At 39.6% G+C, this 24024-nt stretch overlaps 1 protein-coding gene across 11 annotated transcripts in view; it reads left to right on the top strand.

The window, feature by feature from the left end:
* The window catches only part of MEF2C (myocyte enhancer factor 2C), a 199391-nt gene that overhangs the window by 149678 nt on the left and 25689 nt on the right, over positions 1 to 24024 (top strand). For all 11 annotated transcript variants that reach the window (XM_054986346.1, XM_054986356.1, XM_054986353.1 and 8 more), the window contains 2 exons: positions 3422 to 3608; positions 5607 to 5654. In XM_054986346.1, coding sequence (XP_054842321.1) covers positions 3422 to 3608; positions 5607 to 5654 — 235 coding nt within the window. The remainder of the gene's footprint in view (positions 1 to 3421; positions 3609 to 5606; positions 5655 to 24024) is intronic.

Genomic DNA, 24024 nt, shown 5'->3' with positions numbered 1-24024 from the left:
GTTATGATATAGTGGACACATTTTCCTGGGCATAAAAAAGTCTTGAAAGGATGTTTATTACATTCAGTATTTGTTTTACTGAAGTATCTCTGAAGTTGTATGTGTATTTTTATTGTTTATGTAACTTGCACAAATTTATTTTTTAAATGGTCGTTGGCTTGATTCTATGGATGCAACAACATTTTATCCTGATAAAAGAAGCATGAAGTACAGCTGAGAAATGGCCTGTTTCTTTCATGCTTGAATATCTGCAATAAGTAGGAATTATGCTAGTTTGTGATGGCTTATTTCCATTTTTATTCTCCATAAAAATGGGGAGAGGATGTGGGATTCAAAACCATTTTTAATTTATGTAAAAATGAAGGAACTGGGATGCGCCTAACTGACTAATACTATAACATAACATCATGGCTATACATTTGTAATTTCTTTCCCAGCTTTTTTAGACCACCCTAAGTTCTTTTCCATTGGTGTTATCTAGAAATGGCATTTACACCTTTACCATCCTTAACATTGCACTCTGCTCAAGCATACAGCTCAATATGAATTAGAGAATATTCTAAAAACATGGAACAACCCACTGTTGTACATCTGTGCAAGTCTTTGAAGTGAATCAGAATGACAAAGGAGTTCAAGTGTGCAATAACATTGTACAACTGTACAAAATAATTATCTTGTAACAGCCTATCGAAAGGAGAGATGGCTATGTATGTCCTTCTCCAATCCTCCTATGCAGCCTGCCAGGGCAAGTGGTTTTACATTGGCCTGATTACTAAGACAAGTTGGAAATGAAACTGTTGAACCCATTCTGATATAGGCTTACATTACTTCCGCCTCCAAATTTATAGAATACAACGTATGTCCTGTGTAATTCTGTATCACACCATCTTGTTTTTCAAGTTTTAGACAAGTTGGACCAACTAAGTGTAAATAACAAATGGAAAAGATGATATAAAATCCCAAATAATTCTTTATAAAACTTTTTCAGTACAAATGCCTGATTTCTAGAGTTTGCCAGTAATTCATGGCTGCTTTATATTGCAAACCATCTTTGTTTACTGGCCACACAAAACCTCAGATATCCACATTGCTACAGACTGCAAAATAAGAGGTTGCTATTGTGTGGTAAAAATTGGAGGCTTCATTACACATGAACCACTGAGTAGGCAGAGCTGCTCCTACGCTCTTGGATATGAAGTGGTCCTGTGGCTACATATGAATCTGCTCAGAAGAGAAGGAATCCATCAGCCTGTTCTGTAATATTGAACAACACTTGAGTTGAGCTGGAATTACAGCTTTTTCACCGGTTCTTAAAGAGGAGAGGGATTAGATTCTATTCCCAGCTCACAATTCCAGGAATTTCCCATCCTATTACCCAAGTGCAAGTACTTTGAGTTATAAAGGGTGAATTTCACCTATTATGTTTCTATCCTTGGATACATAATTGTATGATATTTTAAATTACACAGTGCACATGTTCCTTAAGAAACTAAGCCTGGATCATAAGTCATGCTTTTTCCAGGGTTGTGGTATATGTACTGAAAAACGTAACCCATTTGTAGGACAGGTTCAGTGTGCAAGTAGAAGCATTTTTTCTTTTTTTGTTTCATTTTTGGCTAAATAAACTTTATGTCAGGATTCAGAACAAGAACAAAGTTGTCATGATGACTCTGATTCTCATAATATCTAGACTTTCAGCCATTCTAATAGAACAGTACAAGCACAAAAAGTGCAAGTTGCACTTGATTATACAGCCCATGAGGTTAAAAACAAACAACAGGTTTGAAGACAACAAAGTTGAAGGCAGAGGGATTGCTCCTCACATGCTATACACCCATCCCATGTTCATTTCTGGTAAACGGGTTTGGCAAGTTTCTGAATTGTTTGAAAAACCTGCAATACCTTACTGAGCAGACGTGAAAGCAGGAAAGTGGGGGAAAGTGTAGCGTACATTATGGGAAGTGATGCTTCTTACATTACTTTAATCTGTTTTAAAAGCTAGTTCTGTCTGCAGCCTTATGTGATATTCCATTTCATAATAGCTTAGGGAAGAGGACATTCAGCTGCTGTTTTGAAACATCCAGAGTAACCCTTAGACCCTTCGTTATCTTTGCAGAGTGGGTACTGCTGCAGCAATGTTTCCCTGTGGCAGATGCTCATATCCCATTGTGATTATGTCGGTCAGTGAGGTACACAAGTATTGCAGCATTTCTACTGCTGTCCTGCTAAAATTGAAGTTCTCATGTGATACAGATGAATTATGTGCTTGATATGCCACCAAAACAACAGGGAAGCTGTTAACAGGGAAGCAGTTTTGGGCAGTAGCTATGTGACAAAGGCAAGAGGTACATTGAGCACAAAAATTACCCAATCAATGCTGGAAGTATAGAGGGGGCTTGGAGATCTAAAAAGTTACAGCTGCCTCATGGAACTGTCATTAGACAAAGGATGTTTCAGTGGACCCTGCGGTGATTTTGGTGGGCAGACCAGCTCTAAAACTTCTATGAGAATTTTTAAAATAGATTCCACGGTCAAGGAAAACAGTTTGCAAACTGAAGTGCCTTCCCTGAGAAGGCATCTTTTAACCTTGGGTCAACTATCTATAACCTTATTGACCTCCACTAGTTTGCTAGCACCTGGTAAGAGAGAGTTGGGTCATAAGCATACTTCCTGTAAAATACATGTGGAAACAGTTTCCAAGAGAATTTGTTCCCCTCCTTGATGAGTGGATTTGTATTGTTTCTTGAATCTAACACTCTCTCAGCTAGATACCTTGGAACATTCTCCAAGGAACTTCAATTCCAACTGCTACTTCATGCGCAGGTAGATGCTCCAGTTGGTTTTTTTTGCTTAATTAATAAATACTTTTTGAAGACCAATAAAAACAACTTTCCCTTATTGCTAAGGCAATCGTCCTGATATAACATCAGTAGCTTGCAAACTACAAATGAAACGAGAGAGGGGTAGAATCTTCATTACAGGATAGCAGCCTATTCACTTCATTTCCTGATTCCTAATTGCAACAGCTTTCCCAGGTCACCTAGAACTCAGTGGAATGAAGAAATTGATTAAATCTAAATCAGGTCTAGTGAATTTTATTCCTCTAACTTAAAAAAGTTCTTGAATGGTGATGAGCATGAGAAGTCGCCTGGGAGTAACCAGTCCTTTCATATTCACAAATGAAATATAGAAATTGTAGAGGGGGGAGGAATATTAGTTCACGATCCATTAAGCATTTTAAAATACTTCTCTAGGTGGCTGAAACATTGTTGGTAACAGCATTTAGCTTTCCTGATGGTTTTCTCTGTTTTAACCAGAAGTTACAAAATATTTGAACTAATTATAGAATAACTATAATCTGAGTCTGTTGTGCCTCTATACTATTTTTGTCTTCTGTTTCCCTTTCCCCTCATTTGAACAGGCTGTTCCACCACCCAACTTTGAGATGCCAGTTTCTATCCCAGTGTCCAACCACAACAGCTTGGTATACAGCAACCCAGTAAGCTCCCTGGGAAATCCCAACCTTTTGCCTCTGGCCCACCCTTCCTTACAGCGCAATAGCATGTCTCCTGGTGTGACACACCGGCCACCAAGTGCAGGTAACACAGGTAGGCATTGTATAGCCCTTTTTCTTCACAGTTCAGTAGCAGAATTACTCCTGTTTCTCTCACCATGCTATGTTTAGAAAAGATTGGCTCTTCTTTTTAACATATTTACTCTAAAATACAATGTTATTCTTTTTTTAAAGTTGAGAAGGATCCTAACTCAGAATTGGTAAATAAATAGCTGAAGATAAAGGCTAGAAATGTAAAGAAGCTAATGTAAAGACAAATGTTTAAGAAAGAAGAGAAGAATGGTCCAAGTCATAGAAACATCTGCTGGGTGCTCATTGTGAGATAATCTATCCGCAGAGTTTGCAGTAAAAAAAAATGCTTCCAGTAATTTGTACCCATTGGTTTTAATCCATAACCTCCAGTGTGGTTTTGTTAAACTCAGGAAGACTAATCTAGAATATGAATATGAGCCAATCTTGCTGTGATAGCCAATATGTTGAAGTGATTACAGTGTTGGACTAATAGTAGGGAGGCCTGGATTCCAGTACTTCTTCAGCCATTAATATCACTGACTGACTTTTAGTCATTCTCTCTCAGCTTAATCTAACTCACAGAGTTATTGTGAGGATAGCACGGAGGAGAGGAAATCCATTGATCACACTGAGCACGTTGGAATAAGGACAGGATTAAAATGTAACATAAAGATAGAACACAAAGGCATTTTCTTTTATTCAAGAGTCCCCTATAAAACCTGAGGAGCAAATTAGACATACGGTTTAAAAGCTGTATCTTTCAAGAAATAGGTCATCTGGATCTACAGTTAAGAATTAAATGTAGCCTTTGTGATGTTGGATCATTAGAATCTCATTGATCGTGATGTATTGTTCCATCTCAAGGCTGGATTGTCTCAGTGTATAAGAAAGATTCTATCGTCGTCTATCGCGGATGCTGATGTGAAGTTACTTGTAAGTAGGATAAATAGAGACTAGGATCCTTCATTCTCTCTGGATGAAACTGAGTCAGCCTTAAGTATGTTGAACTTGGAACAATCCAACACAGTCTCCAGTCTGAGGAAGATGTAAAAAAATAATAAAAGAATGCCACCTGCTCTCGATTTGTGAAGACACCAAGAATATTGCCCCAAAATGCATACATTTATCAGAAGGATTTCCAAAGAAGTGCTTAGCCCTATAACTGCATAGTATAAAGTCAAAATCTCTATGGTTTTCTGATTTCATTAACACTGATAGCAGTTTCTTGAGACGCCAGATTCATGATGTTGTATACAACCAAGTGTATAGAAAGTGTCCTGGGAAAAAGTATGTATCTTTTCCCTTGGGCACACATAAGGTCATCGCAGGAAACCAGATGTGCAGATTTCTGTATTGCAAGGATCAAAATGGTTAACATCTTTTAGGATTGGTTGTGGATTGGAGGATTGTGTGGTCTAGCCATAGGGGCAGGATCCAATTCATCCTTGAAACATTGATTGCCAAAAATCGTGTGGGGCTGAAAAGTCTTTGCCTTCAAAATACATGCAATTGGCACTTGACTCTTTTTCTTATCCTGCTTTAAAATATATTTTCACTGCCTAAGAATTTCATAAAAACACTGTAAGACGAATAAATACTATGAAAAAAATGTTAAATAGAATATCAACCAGTCTCATCCTTTCAGATAAGAATTATACCATTTCAGCATCAAAGAAGTCTAGAAGCAGCCCAGGAGTTTTCAGTACAACCGTGATAACACCATGGGCAGTAGAATTTTTTTATCTGAACGCTTGATAGTTTATTTACTACCTGATCAAGCAAAATTATTGTGCTGATCAAGCACCCTTAAAGCTAATCCTTAAAGCTAATAATGATTGTGCACATTGTAGAAGAGTGTATGTAGAATGAAGTCGGTGTGCCTTAAACAGCCCCCTTTCTAACTGCTGAGGTGGTACTCCAGTAATGCCTGCATTGCTTTGTGGAATAGGCTGTAATTTCTCTTGATCTTTGTGGTTTCTTTTAGCTACTTTCTCAGTTTGACTGTTTTGTCTTCTCCTAGGTGGCCTGATGGGTGGGGAGCTGACAACCGGTGCAGGCACCAGTGCAGGTAAACAGAGGAATGTTTTACGTCCCCTTTTAAAATTGTTATGGACTTCTCAGCAAAGAGTTAGTGCAGGGCTGGTCTTAAAATAACTCTGTATAATATCATTAGGAACAGAATTAGGTTAACCTTGGATGCTTTGAAAATCCTCCTTGCAACAGTGTTCCCAAGTTTCCAGTTGCTTAATAATCCTTACATTTAAAACTTTCCCACAAACAAAACTAAACTAAACTTTCTTATATGTAGTCATCATGTGCAATGTTAATGTTTGGAAGAAACCACATTGACTTCTGTTGGGGGAGCAAAGTGTCTTTCAACCCACAGAAGCTTTATAAAGAAATTATAACTTTTCCTGATTTTGAGATTGTTTAAGCAAGTTCTGTTTCGCTTGGGCATCTGTTTGAAGCTTGTGCTCCCTAACAGCCACCCAAAAATGCAGAGTAACCAGACTGGTTTGGAACTTGACTGCCCTACTATTGAGTGCCCTCTACTGGTTTGTTGAAGCATACCTCCCCCCCCCCACACACACATACACACTTTTCACTCCTAGAAGAGCAGAGGCCAGCTATTTAGCAGAGAGAGCAATTTTTGAAAAAAGTTTATGGACTGATATGAACACTTTTATTTATTTATTTTTAATTATGCTGGCCTTTTATTAAAGGCCGGAAAGGAAAGAGGCTGCTCCTGTTCAAAACTGTATATAAAGAGAGAAAAGACTCACAGGAGCATATATAAAGAGAGAAAAGACTCACAGGAGCTCCTGTGAGTCTTTTCTCTCTTTATATACAGTTTTATTAAAGGCCAGCATAATTATTGCCCGTTTTGCTGACTTGAAAAGACAGTTGATTTGCGATTCTGTTAAACAACTACAAAATGAGAGAAACGGTCTTTTTAAATGTAAAATATATTGGCTTAGAAATTTGATAAAAGGCAAAATTCCTTGCTATAGAAGAGGGGCATTTCAGTGGACAGATAAATATCTAATTGTGTCAAAAATCCTAGTTCCTTTTGTGGAAATTTAGAATGTAAACCTTACTGCAGATGTGCATTCTTTATGTCTTAAATGTGGAGTACTAGGAAGAGTCATTTGCTGTAGGGCAGAAAGGAAGATGAGAGGTCATTACGAGGTTGAAACGTCTGCCACAGTGGCATCATTCAACAATGATTCTATTTTGGAGAGTCCTCTTTCTCTGTCTTCAATATCAAAAGTTCTTTGTTTACCATTTCTTCATGAGGAACAGAGGCCTGTGTGTGTTTTCCATTTGCCCTGTTAGACATCGATGGGATGATCCTGTGGTTCAGTTTGCTGGGGTGCACATTTCTTGTCAGATTAGAAGTTTATGAATTTGCATTCTCCCCCCCCCCCCCCCCGGTTACATCTAAAAATAGCAACTACGCAATGAAATTATCCCCACGATAAAAAGTATGGTTGTTTTGAGTTTTATTTCAGTGATTATAAAATGAAGCTACTCCTGATTGCTAACACAAGGGCGGCAGTTTCTGCATTACTTTAACAAATTATACTATAATGGGAAAATGGGAAACGGAAAAAGCTACTTAAGTTAGAGATGTCCATATTTTCGAAACTATGCTGTTTTGATGGTTGGATTGTTTGGAATAATAATCCTGAAATCAACCACAATTTTACCTTGGGAGTCTACCCAAGACATAAATACTACTTGGGAATAAAGTCTACTTTTTATTATCCTACGCAATTAAATGCCAGCTGTGGTATTTTTAACTAAAACCAAGGTTATCTCAGGTTGGGTAGAGTAAATTTGTTCAAAGACACTCTCCAATTGGACTGCTCATGCCATGTGATAGAAGCAACTGCCAACAAGAGAGCGGACTTCCTATTTAGTAGAGTTGCAAAGCTATAAATATAGCCATGGGTTTGGCAGCTTTCTTTTAAACCAGAGACGTGTGATTGAAAGGAAGGAACAAGAACTCCTTGACCTTAAGTCAGTATGTTTTAAAACAATCTTATAGTTATATCCTTCATTTTAACACACAGCTAAAAGAGAAAAGGCTGACATTTTACCTATGAGAACTTGCTTTGTATTTTAAAGGAATAGACACATTAGCATTAAACATGATTCTTTTTAAACTTTGGGCATTAGGACAAAAAGCATGTACCAAGTTTTGCTTTGTGTTTTGAACTCTAACCATTATTGGGACTACAATTTTGTTAATGGTGTAAGATTAATACTGTCTCGTGCTACAAGACAAAGCAACATTAATATTTGTCTTGTGCTACAAGACAATGCAACATTTATTTTTAAATTCTGTGAATTGTTTTAATTTATTGACACATGCCAAATGAAATTGTAGGGGATTTTACCCCTTTTCTACACTAGCATATATTTTGAAACATTCTTAAACTTTGTTTATAATAAGGTTGTAAGAGGTGCCTTATGCTGAGTCAGAGAACGGGTCTCTTTGTCCTAGTGTTGTGACAAAGAGTAGCTCTCCAGCATTTGGTGCCAGTCTCATTTCTAGCTTTACAGAGTCTTGTAGGGATCCCGTCCATCATCATTTGACCACCAGCAGTAGAGTGGCACACTTTACAGTGGCACCATATTGTTACGCAGGAGAGAGAAGGAAGAAGAGATGTATGGGCAGGCTGTTTGTGCCTAATCCCCTGGGCTACCAAAATGACTTTTTGATGAACAGGGGGTTTTAGCTGCTAGAAAGGCAACTACAGTGTCATGCCTCAGTAAGCTTTTTCCTAGAAGCCATGATAAGCACTTCTCATAACTATGGTCAGTGATAGATTTTACCTGTTATTTTAAAAGTATTAATATTAATTTTAAAGCATTTTGTTTTTGTTTTGTGTCTTATGTGCTGCTTTATTTTGTCTCCCTTATCAAAACTTTTTTTAAAAGTTTTGTATTTTTGTTTTTGTATTTTTTAAAAAATGCCTCATAATTTTGCCTTGCATGCATAAGTTCAGCATCTCTAATTAAAAGGAACAGGTAGTAGGTGTTGTGAAAGACCTCTGACCATGGAAAGATGCTGTCAATCAGAGATTTTGGTCAACCATTAGTCTGACTTAGTATATGACAGCTTCCTGCGTAGAAGTGAACCAATAGCTTAGTCACAGATGTAACCACAAGCATTCCCTTTTGGAATGTAAGTTCAGTGTGATGGTGATGGTCAGACTGGGCCAGCGTGGGCACTGGGCCTCTCAACAGGATTATATATTGTTAGCATTACTCTACTCATTTTGCTGCTTTCGGTCACATTTTGGCCATGTATCAATTTATTATACATTCTGCCTGTATTTGAAACTAAATAGAAATGTAGGTAATAGCTATTTATAATTTATGGGTCTCTAGGCCGGAAGAATTCCGGGCACATTTTCAAAATAACATAACTAAAGGAATGATTTGCAAAAAGAAAAGGGGAAGGCAGTGTGCCCATATAAGTCTATACTAACAAGCAGAATATGAAGCACTCAGCAGTGAGACTTTGAGCAAATTCTAAAATAACAGAAGGCTCCCCAAGCTCATAAATATCAATGGTATGTACACCTAGTTCCCTTTTGTGCCTTGGCAAACTTCAGTCTGTGCAAACATCAACACTTTTGGAAACCAAACCAGTACACAACCTAACACCGCTACTACAAGTTAGCATTTATTTAGCTCCAGCACTGTACGTGAGATTTTTTTTAACAATTGCTAACCATTTGAAAGTGCCCAAATCAGTGGAATGCAATACAGAGTTAAGTAATTAAATGTAAACATTGTAAACAATGTAAACATTGAGTTCAAAGATAAGACTACATTAATTTAATCAGGGACATTCCTCCATGAAAGCTCAGTATTACAGCATTGCCAAGCTCAGTGACCCCAGAGGATTCACAAATATTGGTTTGGCTTGAAAACCAGCCTTTACTCGCCAATGTCGTTAGTTCCCTCTTCTTCCTTTAGCCCTCCTGGCACATGCAGAAGGTTTGGTGGAAAGATGTTAGGATACAGAGGTGTCAAGAAACAAGAAGAGAAGCTTCTGCTTTTTTTACACACACCCCCTTCCATTACACCACAGCAGAGAATCTCTGGGCTGCTGTTTGTCCTATTCGCTAGAGAGCTGGAGCATTTTTCCCTGGTTAGGTGGTGGGATTTTGTGGATCTTTACTTGAACCAGAGTTGGGGGGGGGCACATTTTTTAAAAAAAGTTGAGATGGGGATCCAGTGAGAATAAAATACAATTTTCACTGGATGCGGCTAAGACTCCCTCCAAAGTAGCCCAGAGAACATAGAGAGTTCTTTCACTTTTATCTTTCAAAAAACCCTGTGACATATGTTACATTGAGGGGAAACTGTTTGCAGAATGTCACCTGTGTTACTTCATAGGTGAACATAGGTGATCCTGGTTACTCATGTTCATACCAATACTAGCCACTGAACCAGACAGATTCTAAGCTGGAAGATAGTTCCTGGTCAGGGGGCTTACAAGCTACAGCAAGGGCAGTTTGACTTATGCTGGAATACAATGCATCAGGAGCTGTGTTAACGACTAGTAACATCCCAAGTTTAATTGAAGGAGCCACATGTAACCTGTAATGGCTCAAATCCTTGGATCCTAAATCCTTAATTGTCTGCCCCCTCCCTGCCCCCAGAAGCTGTGTTTGTTTCTTTACAGGCCTTCTGAAATAATTTGAATAAGTATTTATTCCAGAATACTTCTTTAATACTTCTTTAATTCTGCCAGGAGATTTATAGGGACTACACTTTTAACTGTGATGTTTTAACTGTTGCTGTTTTATATTTTTTATGTTTTATTATAAGCCATGTGGTGCGTGTTTACCAAAAAGCAGGGTATAGCTTCTACAATAAAAACATATCTGCAGGTATATGGTTAAAATACCCTAGTGAACATCTAAAAGTATTGGTTTACGTCCTACTGGGATTCTTCCATCATCGGACAAAGTGAAGCAGTTCTGCTGATTTTGCCTTCCTACTGCAGAATCCCAGTTTTCCCCAATGTAACAGAGAGCAAAATGGGGGCAAATGGGTTGGAGGGAGAAGCAGCAGTGGCCCACTCGGTGAGGCTATCTCCAGATCTGAGTTCTTACTGAACAAATTGGGAGACTGTATTTTGCAAACATTATTTCTATCTCATTTTTCCTATCTTTTTTTGCTGTTTTAAAAAAAATACTGATGATGAATGTTTAGCTCTCGAGATATAAAGAACTAGCATTTAATTTAATATATAACATTGTGGACATGCAAAAAATGAACACACAAAGCAACACAAGTGGGCAGAACAACCTTTGCAGGATATCAACTGCTTCTGTTTCAGGAGAATGTGGCCCTTGCCAAATTTCCCAAAGTTGTTTGCCTTAACATCATTCTCTTTCAAAAAGCATTCCTTGTCTTATCTTCGCTCTAATTTACAATGTCTCAATATTTATCTTTGTACAGTGATGGATTGAAAGAGTAAAATCATTGAGCCAATAATGAGGATCCCTCCTATTAAGTGAGTCATAGTAACTATAAGGCTTTCCGAGATGGATTTTTAAAGATAAAAATGATTGACTTTTTTTCTTAAATAACAAGCAATTAAGTTTCTTCTTATAGGAAGCTTACACTCAAATAACAACTTTGAGTTGCTGCAACTGGTTCTCATGCTGATGTTGAGATGATGGTCCTGTGACATATCTCTGCATGCAGCAATTTGTCCCTTTATTCAAAGAGAGAATATAAGGAAGCATTGCAAGTCAGCAAACATCTGGATTTCATGCTTACCCTCGAGTATTGATACCCCCTGGATCTTGGAATGCAGCTGTGTGTTTGCTTCAAATTGAAAAGCAAGCCTTGTGGTTAACTCCTTGGAGCAAGAAATCCAAGTTTTGCTCCCAAAGCTCTCAAATTAAAGCACCTTTTACAATAAATTATGTACTCAGACTAGCCGGTGTCCACATGCTCTTTACTAGCTGATTAGTCTCTTGATCATATTCAGTCTTTTGCTGAGGAGATTAAAAAACAGCAAGAGAGAAGTTGTCCACAGTTTAGCTTTCATTCTCTCTCTCATTTCAAATATAGTTACGTTTTCATTTTAGCGAATAATAATATCTAACCAAGCATATATGTTTGGGGAAATTAAGTGGAGTTTTGGAAATATAATCTTAGGATTTAAAATCTGTAGATCCGATAGTTTCCTTCCAATTTAATTGTAACTTCTCTCCATTCATTATTCCTGAATTTAGTTCTGCAGTAAATTCAGTAACTATTTAGTATAGAACTATTTAGTGTGTGTGTATATATATATATATATAGAGAGAGAGAGAGAGAGAGAGTGAGAGTGAGAGAGAGAGTGTATATAATCACTCTCCCCCGCCCCCCTCCAGTTAGGCTTCTGAATTGACTTAAATTCATATATTATTAGACTAAATATCTGGCTTTTAATTAATTAAACAGTTAACTAAAGGCAAAGGTATTTGTTTATCATCAAATTTAAATACAGCTACCATTTTGAGGATCTTAGATGAGGAGCAAAGGACCATTTAAGTGTGAGATAATTTACAATTTAGTAAACATAAACTGCTGTTCACTATTAGGAAGAAATGCCGTATTTATTTTCCCTTTATTTGAGAATCTGGAATATATAATCAAGTGGTACAGCAGAGCCTAAATGACTTAAAAATAAATTTAAATCCCATCAGTGTTAAGGTAAATCTGTATTTAAGAGAAAGATCCACTTAGAGGAATGCTCCTTAGGCTGGAGGAAGGCTACCTGAAGGATGGTGGGATACCCTCTATTAATTTCAAGGAAGGACTATAGATGGTGGTCTGCTCTTAGAGACACAGTGGGCAAAGAAACTGATGTAGAATTTAACATAAATTATGGTGGCAGCACCTGAGAAAAATAGTATTTGGGGGGTTTAGATTTTGGAAAGGACATAAATACTGATATTCCATGGTACATAGTGGAGTTGCAATTCACTGCTCTACTGGTTCAATCCCACTACTGCTGTGAGTTTAGTAGGTGGCCTTGGGTAAGCTGCTCCTGTCAGCCCCAACTCCCTAGCTGTATTGTGGGGCCAGTAATAACACTGACCTTGTTCACAGCTCTGAGTGGGGTGCTGATCTGTCTAGAAGAACAGTGTATAAGTGTAGGTGTTGTTATTTGGCCCATCATTACCATTTCAGGATTTCAGTTTTTCTGGGATTCCAAAATTATTGTTTTCTGGGGGCTGGAGTGGCCCCAAATTTGCAGGGCACCTAGTGCTGCCTGTCCACTAAATACCCTCAAGTTTCAAGTGAATTAGACCAAAAGGTCCAGTTCTTCAGGGCTCTTAACAAGGTGCCCCCAGCCATCTTACTTGCAGAGGAATAAAGGGCCCCAAACACCACAAAGGAGGGATGGAAGGAGAAGGAGCCACGTCTGCCAGGCTGTGCTCCCAGCTCTCCTAGCCTGGGAGCCGCCTTCCCGGGCCAGGCAAGACATGCTTCTGTTGGAAGCCGCCTTCTCTGGACTGGGAGAGAGATACGGGACCCAGATACCACTATTCCTCAAAATTCTGAATAGCACTCCAGATATACTTCCAAAATACCAGTATGGTATTTGTGGGGTATATATTCAGACTGGTTGTATATGACTGTACATCCCTAGCATAATCCTGACTGTTTACAGGCTGCTTTCAAGTTGCTGTCTCTCTTAACCCATTGCAAGTGCTGTACTGGTTAGTAGACCTCTGAGAAGTTTGCTTCATGTTTTTGTAGAGTGAAAATATCTTCTTTGTTTTACTGTATAGCTGTCATCTTACTTAGAATATGTATTTGCTACATTCAAGTGACATATGAGAAGCTTTGTGGAATTCAGTTTAGCCATGTCAGGATTCCCTCAGTGTCTTATTCCATGAGATCAACAACATAACAACAGCCAAAAGGCTCCCAGTAAAATTTCTTGGGAAAGTGAAGACACAGTATTCACATTATATAGTCATGATGTATCTCAAGTTAACCTTTGCCCCAACTCATTTTTTTTTAAAAAAGAATATTTTATCTCAAAAAGGCAATTGATTTCCAGCCATAGAAGTAAATGAATAGCCTCTATAGCAAAAAAGCTTTCAAGCAGTCAAATGGGGGTAAGTGGAAGGGCAACAAACTACAGATTTGTGATGTACCTCCCTTGACGCTTTCAAAAAGGGTGATATTTTCCAGTAAGGTGTTTTCCCCAATCAAACATTTTTGTTCACTTGTTTGATTTAGCACTCAAGGGCAGGGAATGTTTTAAAAAGTGAGTATAGTTTGCTAGCTGCATACGAATTGCATCTGTTGAGGGGAGGGGTGCCCACAGTACAGATCAGATATGGATTAATCACCTGCATAATTGCTTTGCTGGATACAAGCCCATAAGAGCACAGACTGTCTGCTTGGGTGACCAAGTGAAAGATCAAGGGGAAAAAAACCTATGCTTAGAAAGCAATGTCAAAATCTAATGATAGAGTAATTGCTCCCCAACCCGCTGTCATTATATCGATTGACTTATGGTCTGTGTACCCTTTTGAACTTACATAGTTAAACATCTCTATTGTAAGGCACTAAAGGTTTCTTTTTAGCTTCAGGGCAGGCAAAAGGTCCTAAGCAGAGAGGAATGGACCAGAATGGACCAAGAAAGGGCTGAAAGAGGGAGGCTAGGGAAAGAAGTCTGAAGCAGGATATAGTATGGAAATTTGGCAGAAAGAAGCTAAAGGGAGGAGTCTCACAGAAAATTGGGATTGGGTATGAGCAGAGGAAAGAGGTATGCATGGCTTCAGCCCTCCTGGTCTTCCAAACTTCCTGTTTCTCTTTTGTGTAAAATAGAGTATTTTTACATTCCACATGCAAACATTTTATGAGAAGGATATTTCCCATTTATTTAGTAAACCTGCATTCCATGAACCCAAGCTGAGCAAATACTTTCTTGAGGGAAGGCTTTCATACCATTTTTGCTTTGTGGTTTAGGAATAACACATCAGTGTTACTCTGAATATGGCTTTTTGTTTTAACTAATTTTAATTATGGTAACTTGAATTTGTTATAATCATTTTATTTTGGCTTGCCATTGTGAATAGCTTTTTACAGATGGCATGTTAGTGCTAAGTGCTAGAAATGTATGGTTTTATCAGGCCCATAAAGTCAGGCTGCTAATGTGATGCACTGTTCTGGGTGTTGTGCATAATGGTAAAGAATAGTAAGAGGTGGCCTTGGACTGGGTGGTTTAAAAAAATCATTCCTAGTTTACCAGAATGAAGTATGGGTGATGATGGATCTAAACACCACAGCGCAAAACTGAAGTAGTAGACAGAGAATACATGTCATGGTGAATTATTCCTGCTTCTTTGTGCACAGTTTCAGAAACATTTTTGTGCTTTTAGCTCAAGCATTTTTTAATCCAATAACAGCATTTAAAACATGTCTCTACTGGGATCATTTAATACAACTAATTCCCTTTCATGGCTTGTGTTACCTGTCCATAACATGCAGGAATTGTGGACGGTGCATAAGAGCACAAACAACATGCACATACAAAATCCCTTCTTTTTGGAAGTATCTAACTGGAAGTGTCAGAATCTTCCAGTCAGATTTAATGTTGAACTGTAAAGCATAACCATTCAGTCAAACTACTATCACTTACTATAGAATTATAATGTTCAGTAAGTTGATCTTGATGTTTAAAGCCTTTTTAAATCACAAGCATTGTGTGGGGGAATCTAACGTGGACATCAGCATGTAATACTTCTAAGTGGCTTGTTTAATTAATTAAAATGAAGTTGCTTAGTTGATTTGGGGACGAAACAACTCCAGGGTAAACAAGATAATGTGATAGGTATAGCGCAAAACTCTTGCTGAAGTAGAAACAAATAAATCAATACAATTAGTAGCAGAGATCTAGGAAACATCATGTTTTCCTGCATCTCAGCAATATATTTGTAAATTTTCCTCAATCAGATACCATTAAGAAACTATCAAACAACATAAACTGCACAGCCTATGCACAAATAGTGCAAAACAGATGACAGTATTGACTATAACAGCCAATCTGGAAAAACAAAAACTAAGCAAGAGTCTGGATTCTGCATTTAATGTATGATGGAAAGTATAGTTCATTTTTAGACACTTCTGTACTCTCTTGCTACAACAATAAGGCACATATAGCGATGCATTTCTTGCACCAACATTTCTTATTTCTTTATGCAGTCTACCCTGTTCATGCTAACCCTGAAATTACCCTGTTGCTGGACAGGGAGGTAGGTAATATGGATGTATTCAGAGTCTCTGGCATGGACCTTAAATGGACTGGATCCACTTAACGAGTGTCTACAATATCTCAGCACTGTCTTGTGCAGATGGGTCAACAGCATTTCTTTTATTTAACCAGGACTTGCTAAGAATTCCTATATAGGTACGTAGAGATAGTGGCATGTTGGACAGAGGACCTTTGGGAAAAAATATGGATCCTCACATTTCCACAAGAAGTCAATAGTGTCTATTTTTAAAGGCATGTCTGAAAACATACTATAAGCATCATCCTGAAAGCTTTGATCACTCACAGCTTTCAAGAGCATATTTGCCACAATTTCAGACACATGAATGCCCTTCAGACGTTATGGGAAAGACATAGGTAGCATGTAATGGAATCACAGGGACCTGTCTTTTCTCTGTCAGGTAAGGTGCAGTAGCCAGAGTGCTTTATCTGAATGTGGGTTCACATTATCCTGTTACTGATAATCTGTCCAGGGCCAAGCACCTTTTGAGTTAGTCCTAACCTAGCTAGTCCTGCCTAACTTTTCTTTTAGAACTGGTATGAAGCTAAAATGCATTTTGAGCTTCAGACAAAGTAGAGGTTACAAACATAACTAATAAGCAGAGAATATATCCCTTTCCCTCAGTCTTTTACCTAAGGGGTTCCATCTTTTTCAGTTGTTTTTATGATCTGCTTATAGCTTGATGACCGTTTTATTAGTCTCATTTTAGGCTGCTTTATGATCTGGCTTTTATGGTTTATTTTTAATGGCTGTTTATTATGGATATTTTTATGCTGTTCTTTATTTTGTGATCCTCCTTGAGGAGGTCTCTGGAAAGACAGGATATACATATTCTAAATAAAAAATATTGAAGTGTAGCTCAGTGAATAGTAACTGTTCTCTCAAATAGAGCTGAATTTTGGTGCAAAGGTCATCTTGGTTCTAAAGGCCTGTGGACCCCACAAGTCAGCATATGGCTATAAGTTTTGGCAATATACTATTGATCCTAGATGCAAAACAAATAAATGTTAAAGGAAACACTTTTTAGATTAGTTCTTCACGTGTCTTTTACTTCTTACAACAATAAGACTTCATGATTTAGGATTGATTTAAAGATTTAGGGATTTGAGCATGGCCTGGGGGCAGGGGGGGATGTCCAACGGGTTGGCTGTGTGACATCACTTCCAGGAAAATCCAAAGATTTTAGAGATTAGATTCTCTCTAAGAATCACAAGAAATTTTATGATAAAACCATTGATGTTTCCAGTGATTTCTAGAAAGGACTGACATCACTTCTAGGTTTTCCTCAAAAGAAATTTCACACTGTCAGCCTGACAGCCTTTTTTTCCTCCTGCCACCATTCAAAGTGGCAGCGGAAAATCAGCACTGTGGTGGGAGATCCTCCGCCCCCACTGAAGGACTGGAAAGCCTGATATCTAATCTGTTTTCAGCCTGGCTATGGGACTGAAATGGCCTTGGTTGTCCTAGCATATGACCCATTTGGGAGATGGACAAGGGGAATGCAACTCTGTTAATTCTCCTACACCTCTCACAGGTTTTTTATACCATTCATCATGGTATCCTTCTGGATTGCCCTTTGGGTTTGAGACTGAGAGGCACTGTACTGTGGTGCGTTTTTGGTACAACCTCTAAGGTTGTTATTAGACTGTGTTACTGAAGGACTGCTGCTATGCCTCCCACAAAGTTCCATCCTGTCCTCCATGCTTTTCAACATCTACATAAAGCTGCTGGGAGAGGTCAGTGGGAGATTTGGGTTGATATGCCACCAATATGCAGATGACAATAAGCTCTGTTTCATGGTTTCACAGATCCCAGGAAGACTGTAGAAACTGTGAACAATGCCTGGGGGAGTTTTGAGATGGATGAGGGCTAACAAACTGAAACTTAATCCTGATGAAAAGGAGGCACAACTGGTGGGGGGAAGGTTTGACCCAGGAATATCTCCTGTTCTGGATGGGGTTGCACTCTCCTTAAAGGAGCAGATTCATGGCTTGGGGTATGAAGCTGAACCTGGGCTTCCTGTTGGATAAGTAGATGGCAAACAATGGTCAGGTACGCCTTTCTCCAGCTTCAGCCGGTGAGCCAGCTGTGACCCTGTGGTGGGAATTATTTTGCCATAGTAGTACATGTCCTGGTAACATCTAGATTAGATTACTGCTATGTGCCCCACCTTGAGGCTGCTCTTGAAAACTGTCTGGAAGTTACAGTTGATGCAGAGTGTTGTGGCCAGGATGTTGTCTGGAGTCAGTCATAGGGACCTTATCACTCCAGTCTTGTTCCATCTACTGCAGATCCAATTTGCTTTCAGGCTCAATTAAAGGTGTTTTAAAGTCCTATAAGGCTTGGGACCAGTACACCTTAAGGTCTGCCTTCTCCCTTATGAACCTACCCACCCTCTCTTGTTATCTTCAGATGCCCTGTTTTGGGCACCCCCACCACCTGAGGCAACCCAAGAAAGGGCCTTCTCAATTATAGCACCAAAACTTTGGAACTCTTCCCAGGGAGATTTGTCTGTTTCCCTCCATTGTTGTCTTCTGCGAGCAGGTGAAGACTTTTGTGTGTGTGTGTGTGTTTGGTTTTTGCTGTACCTCTAGTAAATATAATTGATCCTCTCCCTTATTGTGTTATATATACACGTGTGTGTTTATATGTTTTTATTGAATTGTTTGTTTTATATGTACTTTATTTTAAATGCTGTTTTAAAATTGAAATATTTGAATGTTTTGTTGTTTGCTGCCTTAGGGACTTTATTTGGGTGGAAAGGCAGCATAGACATGTTTTAAATTAAATAAATTAAAAATATGATTCAACACAGTTTCCATCATTTATTTCTTCATTTATCACATTTATAGTCTTTCTTTCAATGAGATCAGGGAGATATCCTTGGAGATAATACCCTGGATACCTCTGTGGTCTAGATGCTGCAATGAGATAAAATATAATCTACCTTCCTGCATGTAAAGTAGGATATGTTGGGAGAGAATTGCTGGTCAAAGCCCAAAATTGGTTTCAGACTGTTGGCATTGGAGGGGGTCCCTTGAACCAAATTAAACTATAGGAGAGCTAGAGCTCAGCTCTGCATGTGTGAGGGGTCTTTTCAACATAGGAAATACTTCCTTTACACACCATTAATCTGGTTCCAGGTAAGCACCTCTTCTCCTTAGCAAAAGCTTCAGTGAATAAGGCTGGGCTCAGGCTTTTCCCTCAGTATGCTGTCGTAAAAATTGTGTTCCATTCCATACCATTTCTTTTTCTGCAGCATCCTTGGTTCATACAAAGGGCTCCTAGAGCATTCTGGGGTGTGTGGGTGATTTGTTCCAGCGCTAGACTCAGCAAGAAATAAACTTTCTGTAAACACCATTTGCTCGATAAAATCAATAAAGCAAAAAGCAAGTTCTTGTAAGGGTCTGGGAAAGAAACAGTTTGCTGTTAAAGCTCCTTGATGGAGAAGTGCTATAAATTTACACCTTCTGGCACATGCCCTTTTCAAGCTTGTACCTCTGCTGCTTTTATTGTCATTAGGCAGCACAAGTGATACCCGTAACATTGAATACATTTCATTCAGCAAAAAATACAGCTCTTAATCAAATAAAAATGTAAAGCAAACTGGCCCTAGATTCCATCTGTTCTTCATTTTCTCCTAATTTATAATCAGGAAATCCATTCGTACATGGCATATAATTTTTGTGCTTTCTAGTGGCTTGTGGAATGTAACATTCTGCACACAGTCACATTTAAATTGATAACTGTCCAGGCGAAGTGTAATTTTAAAATACAGGCTAACGAAAGGTTTAATCTCTATATTAGAAGGGCTGTACCAATTTTGCTGCTGCTGGGTTTTCCTGGTTGTTTTGCATCTGAATTTAACAAAGACTTCCTTCCATGCATTTAGCTAAAGGTGCCTCAACAGAGGCCAATGCTTTCAGCATGTAGAGGAGGATGCGGTTTAAGCATCTCGATTAAATGCAGGCTGTCTTTAGCTGCAGGCCCTGTGCATGTATTCCTCATTGATTTTCAAATGATGGGTTTGTATATCATTGGTTTAGAGTCTACAGTCTTGCATTCCGGGATCCATATTCTGCCAAAAGCATAACAATTTGGTGGCTGGAAGGAGAAACAGTCATTATATGGCTCCAAATTGCTAGCTGGCACAATGTGCCAAGAACAGCAGAAATCCACTGGTAAGGAAAAGATTGCAGTCACTCTTTAAAATAATTTGATGTTCTAAAAATACAAATGCAGAAAATGTCATCATGTTTCAAAATATTTTACATTAGTAGGTAAATACATAAAGAGTTGCATGATTGGTGTTTTGAAGTGGCACAGTTTCTAAATGATGGGAATGCAATCCTGCTGTTAATTTTTTGTATCAAATAAATTGCTTTGATTTGATGTAAATCATTTGTAGAAAGAATCCCCTCCCCCCGCCAGTTGTTTTCTTTCCCTCAAATAACAAGTTGGAAGTTGTAGACTTTGAATATCTGTACCTGTCTCTTGACATACACACACAACATACTTCCCATGGCACTTCTGTGTGGAAAGTGACTGCGTGTAACAGCTTCACACACAAACCAACCGTTTGTTAATAACAAATAGCTCCTATATACAAATCTGTATCAAACTGTCTCATTCCATTTCTTTTTTTTTATCCCTTGTCTCAAAATTCCTTAAATATCCCTGTAAGCCCAGAATGCTCTGTGTGGCACTCATAGGCAAGTGTTTCATGGTTCACTCTTGGTGCCTTACTTCCTAGCCATTTCTGCACACTTCTTGTACCTTGTTCTCCCCCACCCCTTCCTCATTCATGTTCCCTCCTTTTGTATTCTTTCTTTTGCCACCTTTCACATGATTTCCTTTCTCATCTCCTCTTGACTTTCTGTCCTCCCCCACCACACGCACACCCCATGCCACTTTTCCAGCAGGCTTCATGGTATGATGGGAAGACGGAAAGGTGGCAGTGGTGGCATTGAGCTTGTAGGGGAGAGAAACATTGCTTCCCACAAAGTCCACTCAGAAACCGACGCTCGACTTTGTCTTAATTGGGTCAGGGGTGCCCCAGTGGCTCTATCTACAGTCACAGGGACCACCCAGCTTGAACCAGCCAGTGGTGGTGATGATGGACAGGGCACAGGATCTCTTTTTATCTCCTTCCAAACTGTGGAGCAGGTCAGAGTCACTTGGTTTTTTTGACATGTGGTTGCCTAAAATTACTTCATCTCCATAATAGCCCCACTATCAGAAAAAAGGGGGAGAGGGATCATTTTTATCTATCTAATACATTTTTATCCTGGCCTTCCTCCAAGAAGTTAAGAGCTGTGTACGTGGCTAGCCCATTCTCATTTTATCCTCACAACAACCCTGTGAGATAGGTTACACTGAGTGTATGTGTGACTGACCCAAGTATTCCTTCCTTCCTCTCTCACTCCCTCTCACATGCAAGCGCGCACACACAATTCATTTGTGCATAGGTTTATAGGCTCCATAGCATTGGTTTCAACTAGACCCTCTTCATGAGATTTACAGATGACGTCAACAATGGCCACCCAGCACAATTTGTTTCAATTGGAAGCTCAGGTAATCACACTATTACTTGAAAATTTTCTCAGTCTTTCAGAAACTGAAATCTTCAATTTTCATGCCTGACTATTTCATTTAACTAAATATTTTTTAAGTGCACGAGGAAGACAACTATAAAACCAACAACCACCCCTCCTGCAAATCTTAGCTCAAATATATTGAAATGGTGGATTCTACCTGTTACACCAAATACTGAATTATCCCCTGTGGCAACCATATTGTTATGATACCCACTACCATTACTCAAAATTGTCAAAGTGGATACAGACTCAACAAGGTGGGGACCTATTTTATCCTTCCTTTAAAAAAAAATCCCAAGTATAATGTCTCATTCAGATAATTATTAGAAATGGATTTCATACAAATAAAGTAAACCTTCTGCTTGTAAGATGTCACGTACATTTACTGGAACATCCTTAAACATAAAAGGTGAACCATATTGGTGACGACTCACCTTTTATGTGGCACAGGCACAGTCTGCGTGCCAGTGGGAAGGACGGCCCACCTCCCATCTCTTCCCCCATGGGATTGGCTGACGGCAGGGAGGGCCCACCTGCTTACACAGCCCTCTGCTCCCAGCTCAGGGTGAGGAGGCGACAGGATGGGAGGCCCCACCTCCCAGCCCTTCCCTGCTGCAATTGGCCAGCAGTGGGAAGGGCCTGCCCACCTGCACAGCCCTCCACAGCTGGATCAGGGTGAGGAGTCAGCAGGACGGGCAGGCCTGGCTCCCAGCCCTTTCCTGCCGCGATCGGGGTGCAGGGGAAGTGGCAATGCCCAGCCCAGGCACCCTGCCCTCCCACAGCCAGGATCAGGGTATAAGGCAGTGATGGTGAACCTATGGCACGTGTGCCACAGCTGGCACGCAGAGCCCTCTCTGTGGGCATGCGAGCCAAGTCGCCGGATCGCTAGGTCCAGGGCTCATTTGGAGGGGGAACACCTGGAATGGCATTCCAGTAGCTCTGAGCAGAGATCACATGGGTTTTGGCCCTGCCCACGTGATTCCTTTTCATCAAGGCTGCCTCCCTACTGCCCGTCTCTTTAGCAGCAGCCAGGCTGCTGGGGCTGGCTTTCTAAAGAAGAGTAAGCTGCTTTGATTTAACCTGCTTTACTTTCAGTCGTGGCTCTTGAGTGAGAGAGAGAGAGAGAGAGAGAGCTTGCAAGCAGGGCTGCTGGTTTAAAGAAGGGCAAACTGCTTTGATTTAACTTGCTTTACTTTCATTCGTGGCTCCTGAGTGAGTGAGTGAGTGAGTGAGAGAGAGAGAGAGAGAGTGCTTGCAAGCAGGGCTGCTGGTGTAAAGAAGAGCAAACTGCTTTGATTTAACTTGCTTTACTTTCGTGGCTCTTGAGTGAGTGAGAGAGAGAGAGATGTTAATTAGTTTGGACAACTGCATGAGTTGTTTTTTCTTAACTAAAACCTCAGTATTCAGGTTTAATTGCAGTGTTGGCACTTTGAAATAAATAAGTTGGTTTTGTGTTGCAGTTTGGGCACTCGGGCTCAAAAAGGTTCGCCATCACTGGTATAGGGGATGGGGCAATGCCTGACTTGGCCACCTTGCCCTTCCCCACTGCAATTGGGGTGTGGAGGAGGCAACAATGTCCGGCCCAGCCGCCCTGCCCTCCCCCGGCTGGGATTGGAGCACAGCGGGGAGGGAAATGCCAGTCCCAGCAACCCTGCCCTTCCCCAACTGGGATCAGGGAGCACAGGAGGCAGCAATGACTGGCCCGGCGCCCCCTGCCATTTCTAGAGCCTGTTGTATTTTTTACCACAATGGGCTTTGTTGCTAGTGTGTATATATTTTCCCGTGACTGTTGCATCAACAATCCAGATCAGAAATTAGAACTATAGGAAGGATCCAATCCCTTGCCCTACTGGGCTTGATTCATTAAGGTACATAACCAGTATGAGCAACTAATCCACTACGAACTTTAACCTGTGCAGTGCATATTAACACAAACAAGACTTCTTGGGCAAGGGCAGATTGTGATGTGTTTTCAATTTTCTAGTATATTTCAGTGGTATAGAATACAAGAATTATGTAAGTGTGTTCTAAACTTATTCGTTTATAATATGGTGCACGATTAGTAAAGAAAATAACCCTGTTATACAACATTGTCTTTCATACTTATTTTCTAGCTTTTTTGTGGGAAGTTTCTTCAACACACACTGCTAATTTCGTGCCACAATGCAATCTTTGAAGCCTGTACATGATAAAAGTATTAATACTCCATGAGTCCCCATTCTCTTAGGCTTCTCTCTGCTTATTAAGGGAGTAACACTTTCAGCAGGCAATAGAAAATATGGGGGTTTCAACATCAAAACAGCGTATAGGCTACAATCCTAAGCACACTCACTAGGGAGTAAGTCCTATTGAACTTAATGGAATTACTTCTCAATATACATGCTTAGAATTACATTGTTGGTATAACAACCACCAAGAGAGCACAAATGCCAAGGAGGAGAACAGGGAAACCACTGCCTGGCAAATATGCTGTGGGACGCACCCACTCGTGCTTGTTTGGGTAGGTTTTTCCTTTTCTGAGTGG

Source organism: Eublepharis macularius, chromosome 8 (assembly GCF_028583425.1).
Source record: "Eublepharis macularius isolate TG4126 chromosome 8, MPM_Emac_v1.0, whole genome shotgun sequence".
NCBI classification, from domain to species: domain Eukaryota; kingdom Metazoa; phylum Chordata; class Lepidosauria; order Squamata; family Eublepharidae; genus Eublepharis; species Eublepharis macularius.
Note: the sequence above shows the minus strand (reverse complement) of the source record. Positions and strands in the feature narration are given on the sequence as shown.